General features: G+C 39.6%; 1 protein-coding gene across 3 annotated transcripts in view; it reads right to left on the reverse strand.

The window, feature by feature from the left end:
- Positions 1–2,275: 2,275 nt before the first annotated feature.
- The window catches only part of LOC146458322 (unconventional myosin-XV-like), a 59,186-nt gene continuing 47,834 nt past the window's right edge, over positions 2,276–13,627 (reverse strand). For all 3 annotated transcript variants that reach the window (XM_085090584.1, XM_085090583.1, XM_085090585.1), the window contains exons 46-60: positions 13,433–13,505; positions 13,247–13,323; positions 12,789–12,871; positions 12,293–12,423; positions 11,387–11,481; positions 11,148–11,222; positions 10,532–10,628; positions 9,058–9,218; positions 8,073–8,138; positions 7,705–7,778; positions 7,056–7,189; positions 6,341–6,390; positions 5,733–5,813; positions 5,043–5,177; positions 2,276–4,530 (exon numbers count right to left, since the gene is read on the reverse strand). In XM_085090584.1, coding sequence (XP_084946710.1) covers positions 4,414–4,530; positions 5,043–5,177; positions 5,733–5,813; positions 6,341–6,390; positions 7,056–7,189; positions 7,705–7,778; positions 8,073–8,138; positions 9,058–9,218; positions 10,532–10,628; positions 11,148–11,222; positions 11,387–11,481; positions 12,293–12,423; positions 12,789–12,871; positions 13,247–13,323; positions 13,433–13,505 — 1,449 coding nt within the window. In that variant the 3' untranslated portion in view covers positions 2,276–4,413. The remainder of the gene's footprint in view (positions 4,531–5,042; positions 5,178–5,732; positions 5,814–6,340; positions 6,391–7,055; positions 7,190–7,704; positions 7,779–8,072; positions 8,139–9,057; positions 9,219–10,531; positions 10,629–11,147; positions 11,223–11,386; positions 11,482–12,292; positions 12,424–12,788; positions 12,872–13,246; positions 13,324–13,432; positions 13,506–13,627) is intronic.

Genomic DNA, 13,627 nt, shown 5'->3' on the forward strand with positions numbered 1-13,627 from the left:
AAGGCAGGGTGAGTGGATATTTCCCGTACGATCCAGCGCGCGTTAAGTTCCTGGTTATCAGTCAATAATAGCCCTCCCTTTGATATTCCGAACCTTTTCGCGCTCAGAAATAACTGACCGAAAACACGAATCTACGGCGGTTGCATTCGTCCGTTGTCGAGGAAAAGTTGAGTATTAGTAACGTGTGACGTGCGCGGGTTGTTCTGGGAAGAGTGAATACCTGGGGTGCTTTTCCATTATATGAGACCGCCTGGACCAACAGGTGAGAAATGGAACGACATTTTCCGCTTGAAGCGACCGAATTGAATGCCGGTTCTTTCTTCCCCATTCTCCCGCTCGGTGGTTTCCTCAAACCATAATGGACAACGTAATGCAATAAAATTGTTACGATGCTCTGTGAAGATTCGGAGGAATCTGAAACCTTTAATGTGGTTGGACGGGAATGTCGCGACTTGTGAGTTTTAGATGCCGCTTCCTGCTTTATTATCAGGGATTTAAATCGCGTGCTTGGCCATTTTGAGGCTACACTTCCCTTGTGTAGTTTGTGCCCAATGTTTAAAGAATTACCACAACACTGAACGAATTTTCAGCATGTTTTCCTAGCACAGACACTTACCGGCAATCGTCGAACATGGGTGCATCAGTATCAGCATCAGTGCATCTTGTTCTATACTCGCAAATTGAGCATTAGTGGACAACTCAGTGCTGACGTCCGCATGTCGGCCATGATGGGCATTTGACAGGAGAGCGGTACTGGGAACAAAAAATTGGAAAATGAAAAGGAAAATTTAGGTCCAACCAATTAAAAAGGACCACCTCCAAAGGTGATCATAAATATTCCGGTCAGACTGAGAAGAAAAGGACCTATACATTTGACTTCATACCGAAGTTTCCGAAGATTTTGGCTTAATGGAAAGCACGTACGACTTTTTTTTGTATGTCACATCCTGACCACAAACCTACGAGAACCCAGAAATTAGACTGGTGCGAGTGAAGGTGGCAATTTATTTCCAAGTGCATTTTTCTTGGGGGTAGTGTAGCTGTTGTTGAGTATGATTGACCTAAAAAAGATGTTTCCTTCATAGCTATCTCCGTTTGCCAGTGCCATTTTAAAGTGCATATGACAATTTTTTTTATTTGTTTGATCAAATCTTCATGTTGATCTCGTAGGAAAATCGAAACACAAAATTCGTTTCAATTTTTTCCCTACGTTTGAGACGTATAAAAGTGTCAAATTTCTCTTCCATTACCGAGCAAGATGGGAGACTGGGGATAGTATAAGTGTGACGTCAATACAGGAACATTTCTCCATTCCTCGGTTGTTTTTAGTGTGCAGAGGAAGAAAACTGTGTGGACGTAAATATAAATGGAATTTTTGACCAATCAGAATGACGCAACTGAGGAATAGAGAAACCGCGAGTGTTTTGGATACAGAGCACACAACTCGCAGGGGAATCTAAGGATTTTATTCTTGTACTTTTCTGTGAAGTCAAACTAACCGGAAATGATACAATAATTGCTATGAAACTCTGTCTCTGATAGTATTGGTCCTTGATTCTGGCTTTCCCTTTGTGTTCATATCATGAACTTGATGTTTCTTGGCCTTCACTTGATTGTGCCGATTGTTGTCTATCTGACCAGTACTTGCGCCTACGAGCGTCCTTTTTTTTCCTTTTTTTTTTTTTGAAACCGCGTGGGTTTTTACCTTTTAAGCGACTTTTCCCGTCTCTTCGGATTGAGTTCCAGTCCTAATCCGGCATAGGATGCAAAATATAAAGCGTTCTTGTAGTGACGTCACAGCTCTACTAACCCCAGTCTCCCGTCCTGCACGGTATTGCACCCAATCGGAAGTGAAATTTGACGCCTTTACACGCCTCAAACGCGGGGAAGGAAAAATTGACATGGAATTCTTTCCGATTTTCAACATTTGATCAAGCAAAGGGAAAAAATTCTGTCATATACACTTAAAGAGTCTCGGGTCTCCCAACCTCTTAAGGATCCCACAATTCCCCAGAACTTCCCATAGTTTCTGGAGTGGGGGTGGGGGGCGTTCAATTTGTCGCGCACGACACATGTACGACAATGGAAGGCGTAGCCATTGTGGAAGAATGACGAGAGTTGTATACGATTTTTTTTCCTGACGGGAGCAGCACAAGCTACAGGAGTCGCATACGACATAGACCGCGGTCCAACGTATGGTCTAAATTGGTCGCATTACTTGTGAGGGGCGCTGGAAATGGACTGTCACAATAATCAAAGATTGCAACCAAGGCACTTCCGTAAATTGCGTTTAATGTCTACGTATGAAATTAAAGAATTGGTCATTCTTTACAGTGACTTAACTAATAATAGAACTTTGCAAACAAAATGCGGACAAATTCATTGAAGTTTATTTGAAAAATAATTAGGGTAAACACATTTGAGTAAATACATGTACCACTAAATGGTTGCATTTGTGCAGTTAACATTCTATTTTTTAAATTGTTAGATTCCACAAATTACTACAATTCCGAATATCTTCTGCAATCTATTTAAACTAATATTCACTACTTAAAGGAACCACTGCTGTCACCCTACAGATGGTGACAGCTAAATTTTCATGTCTTGTATTATTTCAAATTGCAATGCATATGATAACAATAGTAATAATAATTTACTCTTGTGAGGAAAAAAATTCCTACAAACTACAACTCATCGAATTGTAACATTACCCTCGGGGTGCCGATAACATGGGTTAACTCATATAATATCCCAGGAGACCATAACCTAGAGAATGCAACTAGCTCCCATACTTAGATTAAGTCACAACGTTTCTATTTTTAGATAGGTTTTAGATTACTTTTTCCTGCAAAAATGTAAGTTCCAGTGTGTATGTGTCTCAAACAGGAACACGATAAGGAAAAAGAAAAAAAATCGATCACAAGTTGTTGTTCTTTATGTTGATTGGTTAGCGGGGCTCATTCGCGGGAAATTCAATCTAAAAATAGCTACAGGTCTGTGAAAACGCCTCGTGACACAAATGGTAGTTGCACGCTCTGGGAAATGGGCTCTCTATATTCTTACAAAAAAGTAGCATCTAAATTTAACCCAAACACATTCACACAAACTAAAGTTACTACAGTAACTTCTGCAAAAGTTGGAAAAATCATTTAGACCCTACGGGTTACTAAGCAAAAGTAGTTCTTTCCAAGGGTTATATCAATTAAATCCCTCTTAATTTAATTACAAAAGTTAGTCTCTTTGAGCTTGTTTATGAGCTAATTCAATGCCACCAAACCATAATACAAATTTTTGTCAATAGTTACTTTAATCCAAATTTGTGCTTTTAATTCAGTATTGCATTGTGGAAACAATCTTGTCCATGAATTAGCGAATCCTTACTGTAGTCCATCCTACCTTTCTATGGAAAACTCGAAACTCTTTAAAAAGTGACTTCATACATTCAGAGGAGGAGGGGGCGAGATAGAATATCGCCTTCGAGGTTTACGTGTACCATGAATTACAAAGAATGCACGTATGACATTTCATTTGTTCAAACTCCAAAATACAAAAGTAGGAACCTTTTCGTTCATGTTAATCAACTATGTCATGAAAAACATTTTCATCTGCTACAATCAAATTGATTTCAGTAAATTGGAAATCAGACAACTTTTAGATACAAAATAGTGTTTAATCCTAGCAAAAAATGTAAAAAAAAGGCAACCAAAACACCTTTCACCTTCACGTGAAAAGAGCGATAGCAAACATTTCCATATTTTCCGTTCACACACGTTCGTCTGGTTGTCACGCAACTTATCTCAGCGCGACGACCAAACAGCGGCCGTGACGACACTAGTCTTAAACAATTAACGAAATTACACACTTATCGTCCGGCGACATTGCAATCTATTTTTACAATTTCCCAAAAAACACCTACGGTAAATTGGTTAACTTATCAATAAACTATGAAATAAATTCGAGGATTAATACTTGGTTATTATACATCACTATTCTTGTTACCCGCCTACCTTAAAACACCTTCCGACCTCTCGGTTGCGGGAAAAAATATCCGGAAGGCCACATTATTATAATTTATTTTCAATACAAATTTATTTACACATTTGATAACAAACGGATGCGACAGGAAGCTTTTTCACTGTCCACTAATTTTGAGCGGATATATTGATACCTTTTAAATTTCCTTCTCGAAATTGACCTTCCCGTGTGGGATAGACAGAGTGGAATCTGTCAGCTTCGGTTACACGATGCAAAAATCTATGAACTCCCAGTTGTGAGAAATATACGACTCCAACCCGCGAGCTTCACACCATATTCGCGGTGTTACTACGATTCTTAAAGTTTCAGGGTCATAAAGGCCCACTCTCGGTAGGTGCCAACATTGGTAGGGTCCCAAAGGCCTATCTTCGTAGGAACTCACATTCTTTGGACCTCTTGGTTGTTTCTGAGCACGACTGCCAGGCCCTGGCCCTCTTGTTTTGCGGACGAGTGCAAGGCCACGTATTTGTAAACGAGATTGGAAATTTCTTTGGCCTAAAAGAAAGAGTTACAATAAAAGTTACTTTAAATAGCTCTCAGGTCGCATGGTTCCAACTATGAGTCAGTGGATGGAACCGCAACTTACGTCATCCAACGAAAAACTACCAGGCATGGGCAAGCCTCTTGTGATACTGTTTATTACTAAAGGTTGGTTCTAACTATTGAGTCTGTGGAGGAAATCCTAAATCCTGACCACTTGATTGTGAACGCATTTTGACCACTAACGACACGAAAATAACTAGCAGTATTTAACTGTCACGCTGGTAACACAACGACAATTACTACAGCCATCCTGTCACGCAAGCTCACACGTGTTTATCCTTGGCTCACGTTACGCTCATTCCTAGAGAGGACACCAAAAGGAGAAACTCTGCTAGTTTTTCCTGTGTTTGTACGTATGCTTATGTCATTGCTGTCCGCACTATCTTCCATGCTAATGCTCACGTTGTCCAGCCTTACGACGGAAAAGAACAGAATGGGTGAAAATTTTAGTATACTCCAAATACCTGTGTTGTCTCCATCCTCGTAACCTTCTGCATCATGGCATTTCCAATCTTCAGATCTAAGAACTGTCTCTTCTTGTCCGAGATTAAAAGTCGAGTGGAGATTATACTGACGAAGTGCTCGCTCAGTAAAGTTTGCTATAAGAAATAATCAACAGCGAGTTTAATACAGGGTTAATGTTCATACCAGCCATTCTGTGTGACAGGATGAAATTGTCTGTACAGATAATCTGCTTCTTGCAATGGATTGTCAGGTATTCCAAGCCTGATACAGAGAGCATGCTCTTTGAATTAAAACACACAAATAGCTATGATAGCTAGGAGATAAACTGAACTTTCAATAGTGTGACCTTCCGTATTGGAAGTCGTGAAGCTCAACCGTCACTAAAAAGTCGCATTGCCGCCTCAAAATCGATTTGTGCCCAACTAGGTGGATTTCCACTGTCGCGTAAATTTTACATACGTGCAGACGTAGATTTAGCTGGCTTTACGTTCGTAAATAAGATAAGAAGCGATGGATGAGCCGCGTGCGTAAATGTAAAAAGTTCAACAGCGTTCAACTTTTGACGTTTACGCAAGCCGTTCATACGTCGCTTCTTATTTTGTTTACGTACGTAAAACCAGCCCAGTGTACATCCATACGCGACGGTGGAAATCCACCTTTACACGGCAGGCCAATGTTTCTTCACTTACCGCTGAATGACTCAAGAAATGAACTCCAGTTCTGTTGACTGCTAGAACACAGTCTCCTCCTACAGACGGGTGACTGCATTTCTGAAAACAAAGAAATACGCAATCAAACACATGAAGAAGACAGACAAGGGACCACAAGTTTTCGTGCGCCATCACATAAGTTTTCTGATCTACCATTACCCCTTTAAGCCCTAACAGTGATCAGCATCAAATTTCTCCTTGTATTGCTTATTAAAGTCAGGAAAATTAAGGATTTGATCACCCAAGGAGAATTTTCTTGATATTTTAATAACTTCTCCCTAGTATTTTACAAGAAAAGTATGGGGAGAAGATAGGAGAATTTGTTCTCTGATATTAGGGACTACATGGTTAAGTTTGCAAGTTTGAAACTGAAAAAGAGGGTCTTCGTCTAGACAGTAAGATGCCTTTCCATTTGACGTGGGAAGTTTCCGGACTCAAAATCGAACCTTTTGGTTAAATGGAATGCGCTCCAAGTTTCAGATGGTATGATCCATTCAGTGAACTTAGATCTTTCATGGTCTGGCACCTGTTTTGACACATTGCACAGCAAACGTGGATTGACTTCTTTTGGATCACACGAAACTCACCTTTACTTCAAAGAAGGTTGATCCAAAATAAGGCCACTTGGTTACGGTTTCTGCAAAGGGAAAATGTGTCAAAATACAATGTCAACAAACAAAATATCTTTGCCTTGGTGGTGCTGTGAAAATCACACAACATCTCATCTTACTAAATGTGCTTGTAACGGCTCAAAATTTAATTATCTTACAGACGAAATCAGCGAAAATGTCTTAAAGGGGCATTGTCACGACGATTTTGCTGTTTTTTAACCAAAACTACGCAAATATTTGACAAAGAACCGTTTTGCTAACATGAAATTGTTCTTAGAGCACCAGGAAGAAAATATCAATTGAATTCTCCCAGGAAGAACGAAATGTGACCAGTTTTTAGCGACTTCTCCAAAATACACAGGTAGAACTTGAAAAAAACTGGCTAATGATTTCAAGTTGCAATCCATTACCATCCTAGCCATCCGCAGCCAAAGATAATTAATACAAGTTTCTGTGCACTAGTAGGGTTATTGTGAATAACACTGAACCATTATTTTAACGATTCCACCGATTCAAATATGGTTTTGGGCCATTCAAAGTAAAGTTACACTAAAATTGGTTACACTGCCCCTTTAAGTAGAGTGCGAGGGGGGTGGAGGGGGGGGGGGGGGGGTGGTTGAACAGGTGGCGGGAAGCTGGGACTGCAGACCCTCGTCTCCCACCCGATTTTTGATCGTAAAGGTAAACGTACCAAGAAACCTTCGGCGTGACTGATGAGGCGTGAGTGTGTGACAACTCCGGAAGTGATCTTGTACGAGCATCATCCACTGTTGCGGCCGTAGCCTTTCACACATTCCTCTTGGAATCAAAGTGTCCACTTCAGCACTGAATCACAACAAAAACACAAAGTTAAAGGGGAAGTATCAAGGGAATTTGGTGTTTTATCAAAATCTCCATTCCAAAACGTTTAATTATCAAAAGAAATTTAAAAGTATTGCTCAAATTTGATGTTAATTATCACCCCAGTGTAAGACTATCGATGAGTGTCTCTGGCCACAGATGGACTGGGTTAGAATGGACTGCAACTTGAAAAAAGTTAGGCTAACTCTTTTCAAGTTCTCGCATTTTCGTTTCCAAAATACACCAGAGAAGGTCATGAGTTGTTCCTTTCAAGAATTCAGTTGATTTCTTTTTCTTGATGTTCTAGAATTATTTTGTAACTAAGTGAAGGTGTTGTCGCAACCATTTTCACGATACAAGGTCAGTGATTCCTACTCTGGACGAGAGTTAAACACAAAGCTCAAAATCAGCCATTTTGAGTCTCGTCAACACGAATAAACAACAGCAAACTTTTCAAAGAATCATAACCACACAGAAACAACACGAAATAGAGGACATACAGGTTTGCTGGAGGAATGGTTTCATCGCGTGCTCTGTACTGGAGCGCACCCAGTTCCGCCATCTGATTCTGAAACTGAAGAGGACAAAAAAAAAAATCAGTACCAATGAAGTTAGACTGAGAGCATAATAAATAAAAAAATGCTTAACCCTGTAAGCCCTAACAGTGACCAGCATCAAATCTCTCCTTGTAATATCAATTCTTATTCAATCACTGAGGTCCTGAGAATTAAAAATATGATCACCCGAGGCGAATTTTCTTGATATTTTCAGAACTTCTCCCCTGTACTTTTATCAGAAAAGTATGGGGACAAGATAGGAGAATTTGTTCTTTGATATTAGGGGTTAAAAGGTTAATATATCACATTACCTGAGCATCATTAAATGATCGCCCATGCGTTGCTAACAGATATCCGGCCATGTAATCCGGCAGTACCTACAACGAGATCAAGAGAAAGACAAGTTTTATAAAGACCTACACTTCGTCAATGTCGCTGATTGTGTGATTGATGTACAACAGTATGAGATGACACACCCTAATACAAACAAGAGGTACTTTTTAGTGGAAAGTATGTTTTACTAGTCATCTCATCTCTTATTAAAAACAGCGAGTGGAACAGAAATTTCAGGTAGGAAATTTCCAAACATTTGGGAATACACCGCGAGATTTTCATTGGTTTTCGGAAATTCGCAACGCTCGTGAACTCGGTCTCTCTATTCCTGCCTCCATCTCGGCCCTTGTCTCACCACCTGTTAATAGTGCATTGTTTGTTTTCTGTTTTCCATTTTTCTGTGTGAAATTTTCCAAATTCAAGTAATGTACCAAACGCGAGGACGAGTGTTTCATCTGGGGTGCTTACCATTTACGCAAACCACCAACATGGAAATTTTCAGCATAAATACGAAATGATTTAGCTTGTCTTAACAGAAGATGGATAACATGCAAAATGTATGAACATCAGCTGTAAATCCCAAAAGCAGTAATAAAAATGCATCACTTTGACCAGAAGCCCGTAATTTCAGAACTACTCCAAATGGAATGATGCATCCCATTTGATTTTCCAACTGGAATTTCCGGGTTTTCCATGGAAAAACGAGGCGCAGCCAAGTTCTTTTCAAAAATCAACTTCGAGGTGTTTGGAAATCGGATCAAACACTCTTTCGAGTGTTTGATATAGCTTTTCAATCCATTAACAATTCTTGAAGAAATTCAAAACAAAATTCACCAAATGTTATGATAATTAAGATCACATTTCCAACCCCGCTCCTTCACGGTAGTGATTTCATTTGTTTTCTCTTCGCGAACTGTTAATGAGTTTGAGAAACCAGATCCAAACCTGTCTGACCAGTCTTACCTGATAGTAGATGACGCTGACCAGCAGCTCGTTGTCTAGTCTCAGGCCCTGCAGCCATAACACGCGGCGGAAACATAAGCTGAACTTGATGGCCTGCCTCTCCATTGCGCTCACTACATCCATGATATAATCTGTAGTCTGAACTGGAACCATCATATTTTCTACAACAAAGAGAATTCAGTTAAGGACGGTGCCTTCTATTGTTACCGCGCATACGTTCTGCGCATCGCGAGGTACGTGGGTTTCCTGTGGGTGGTGCCTACTAATACAGGAATATTTTTGCGCGGTTTAAAACTATATGGAGAAAGCACAACTTACCAAATGCTTTTGGTATCTAAAAAAAATTGGGGGTAACCATGCATTTTTAAGAGATAATTAAGCTTCAATTTAGGAAAAAATCCCATATTCCCATATATTGCTTTATATTTTGGCGTTTTTTAGAGATATTAATGTTTAATTATCTCTGAAAAATGCGTGGTTACCCCCAATTTTCTTTTTGGATTCCAATAGCTCTTGCTAAGATCTGCTTTTCCCGTATAGTCATAAACAATAACCGTTAAACAAACAACTTTCTAGGACGGGGCTGGTGACGCTAAGTTTACACTAGAGGAAAAAGTTAAGGGTGGTGCTTTCTCATACAGAGGCATTTTTGCAAAGTTTAAGATCTTAGCAAGGGTTATTGGAATCCAAAAAGAAAATTGGGGGGTAACTACGCATTTTTCAACGATCATCAAGCAACAATAATTCTAAAAAGCTTGAAAATAAATAACAATATGAGAGTGATGTATTATTCAGTCAGCAATACAGGCATACTCGGAAAAAGGAAATCCGAGTGCTCTTATCAGGAGTCCAACCTAAGACCTTCCGATTACTAGTTCGGATGCTCTACCATTGAGCTACAGGAGACTCGTGGGAGCGAAGGCCATTAAACTAGGTTCATGGGAAAAACATCCTGCATACTGCTAGAATTTGAATGTCGATGTGTGGTATATGCGCAATGACATAAATATACCATCGCATTTATTTCATATAATAATACGTATGGAATTGCTTTCCAAATTAAAGCCTAAGAATCCCTGAAAAATACGTGGTTACCCCAATTTTCATTTTGGATTCCCACAGCCCTTGTTGAGATCTGCTTTTGCCGCACAGTTATAAACAGTGCAAAAGTACTTCTGTATTAGGAAATACCGTACTCAAGGAAACCGAATTTTCCATACCATCCCGAGATGTGTAGTCCTTAACGTATTTTTCTTTTGATTCTGGATTCGTTTTGATCGTTTACACACGCAAATGAAACACGGTCAGGAATGGTGCACTGCATCCAAACTCTAAAACAGATACTAAAAATTTGTCTCCAAAATCCGCGGAACTGTCCTGTTTCATTGACGTAGTGTAAACGGTACGAAACCACCAAATACGCTGAGATCCTTCAGTGTTTTTTGCTATATCAGAGCGTCGTTCAAACACTTACGTCCTTCCATGTAGGTGAACAGTCCGTATTCCTTGTAGTGGCTTTCTGACATCAAATCCATATCACCACATATCTCCTTGATCACATCATATCCAGTCTAAAACAAACAACGAATCTTTCACTCCTAGAGCCAATGATTTGGTTTTTACTCTTACACTATGTTGCAACAGTATGGCCGTTAAAACAACGCTTATTCTAGCTATAAGCGGCTATAAGGTAACTCCCATTTTTAAATACTATTTATATTTCGAGTCCTGGGCCAACCAAACACAATGCGAACAATGTTTTATACCTTTTAGGTCACACTTCATTCCCGCATGGCGTCCACGAATCCTTGTAGCGTAGTTTGATGCAAGTACTGCTTTGCGGTTACCACTATTCACCTCTGTATTCACGAGTTGGCTCACAGGAGCCTTTGATTTTATTATGGAACTGTGATCAGCATGTTCAGATACAACTTCAAAAAAAGTTTACCAAACATTGTAGGGCGGGGTTCAGAACCACCTTACATTTTCGAACAGTTAAGGTGGCTCTGAACTCCTCCCTACAAATTTCTTAAAGCTTAGCAACAAAAAAATGTACCTGAAAGTAAAATTTGAGATCTCTGAATACTTACTGAGCTGGTTTGAACCTTTAACATTCGAGTACATCCGGGAAGAAGGAAAACCTGTCGTTTGGTTTGTCGTCCTTGCTGTTAGCAAAACAGAAAAAAAAAGGAGAAAATTACTAGTTTAATTCTTTGAATGAGAGTTACACCAGAAAACATCAAGGAATGATGCAAGGTTTTCAATCCGTCATAAAATGGATTAAAATTCTTTCATCACATTCTTAAAACGCTCAAGATGTGTGACATACCACAAGCTGGTTGAGTTCGTCTTTACTGGGAGGGGTCTTTCTTCCACCATACTTGAATGTCTTCATTAAATTCATCTCGCAAGTAGCAGCGGCACCTTAAACACGAAGAATAACTTCACATTTGAGAAGCTAAAACATTACCGTATATCACAGTCAACACAGAGATTAACAATAAGCATCGCATTCTACAACAAACGGAAAACGTCTGTTGTGGAATTAACAATTGTTCCACGAGCGCGCGTTGGATATGAGATGATAGATAGCCAACGAGGCACGTAGCGCCGAGTTGGCTATAATCATCTCATATCCAACAAGCGTGAGTGGATAAAAACAATCAAGTAATATTGGTAGGCCTTGCTGATTTCCTTTTCAAGAGCAACCAGACAGCAATTTATGGTCGCTACTTCTCGGGCATGGTATAATGGCTCATATACCATGACCGCTAAGCCAATCAAAACCCAACACTTTGGTTCCTCTTACGTTGAAACCCGCCGGCAAACATTGAAAATGTCGAAAAAATCATCTTGTGGGTTTTTTAATTAATTAATAAATAAATTAATTAATTAATTAATTTGTTTATTAATTTGTCGTTCACGTTTGCTGTAAACGTGACTAGTTAGTAATCAACTTTTATCAACCGTAGAGCGGTTTTCAACTGACTGTCGTAAAACTAAAACCTGGATAATAACTCTGGCCCATCACAACAGACGCAACAGTGCACTGAACCAATCAGAATTCAAAGCCGGCGCAAAGGGCGGGAAAAAGCGTGCGGACAAATCACAATTGGTTTTGGGTTTGCTTCTCATTTTGGTGAGAAAGTGGCGCGAGTTTTGCTCATCAATCATTGAACTTAGTAAAGCAAAAGCGAATTACTTTCGACACAATTGAACAAAATGCTCTGCTTACCATGAAACTCTCTTTTGGGGTCACTCGCCGTGCTCTGTAAGAAGTGGACCAAGTAAGGTTCAAAACGCTCCGTGCATTTAATGTAAGCTGTGATGATAATCAGGAGACGCCAGCCACGACCTGCACTCTCGCTACAACAAGAATACAAATAACTATAAACCTTCAATAATTTTCATGACTTTTCCGGGCCTGGGGCCCGATTCTCGCCGATAACACAGCGATTACAGACATGGTCTTTAGCCAATGTTTTCACAGAATTATAAGATTTTAAAATTTTGTATTCAAAGCTAACAAAAATTGACTTCTGTTAAGAAACATCAAAAGACAGTTCTCGGGCCCGGTAAGTTATCGGGACTTTCGAGAAACGGGCCACTGGAATTCAAATTTCAAATTCCATGACTTTCCAGTCCATGACCGTGTACGGAACCCTGTAATTACTTCAGTTCAAAATCCTTTTAAGAGTTAATTAAGCCAAAAGATAACTCGCTCGACTTACGGTTTTGGACTTTTATTGCTGGTGACTTGTTTGATAAGTTGGCAATAAACCTCGTCGCTCAGATCAGGAATTTCACGGCACATCTGAAAACGAGAAACAGATATAAATAAGGGAAGACTGTCGATAAACGAGCAGCTAAGGCAACACTAGGGATAAGTTGCCAAAAATGACCTAAAGCCCGAAGCAATTCTCCTCTATAACGGTAATGTAAAATTGATTTAGCCCAGGTAACAATAGAACATCGACACTGCTGAAGAGAGCACCTTAAAATTAGTAAAAACAAAAATGCCATGATTGGGGTCTTGTCTGTTAAATTTGAAGTTTGAAAATTTTATAGAAGTTTGTAAGAAGGCGGGCAACTTCATACAAACGTCTGCAAAAACTCCTGAATATACGGAGCTACATCTTGTGTTAATCGGCGCTAAGAAAAAAAAATCGACTGGCGCCGGATCACAAACCTTCAACAGACTGAACACCAGATCCGTCTCCTTCTGATGTTTGGACAAAGGCAAGTCTCCCATGAACTTCATGATAACTGCAACGAGAAAAAACAAAACATTGCACATCAAGTTTTTATGGCCATGACTAAAAAGATGTAACTGCAGACTGTACAGTTGATACACGTTACATCGTAGAATACTTACGCTGAAACGTTTCCACAGAATATTTGCTCAACTGCGTGGATTCAAACATTAACAATGATGCTTGAAGAGGGGTCTGGACAAAAAAATACAACAAAAGAGCCATTAATATTCTGTTGCTAAGTGTTTTTAACTCTTTTGGCCCTAACAGTGATCAGCATTAAATTTCTCCTTGTAATATTAATGCTTATTCAACCC

Source organism: Pavona decussata, unplaced genomic scaffold (assembly GCF_977016875.1).
Source record: "Pavona decussata unplaced genomic scaffold, jaPavDecu1.1 SCAFFOLD_233, whole genome shotgun sequence".
NCBI classification, from domain to species: Eukaryota; Metazoa; Cnidaria; class Anthozoa; order Scleractinia; family Agariciidae; genus Pavona; species Pavona decussata.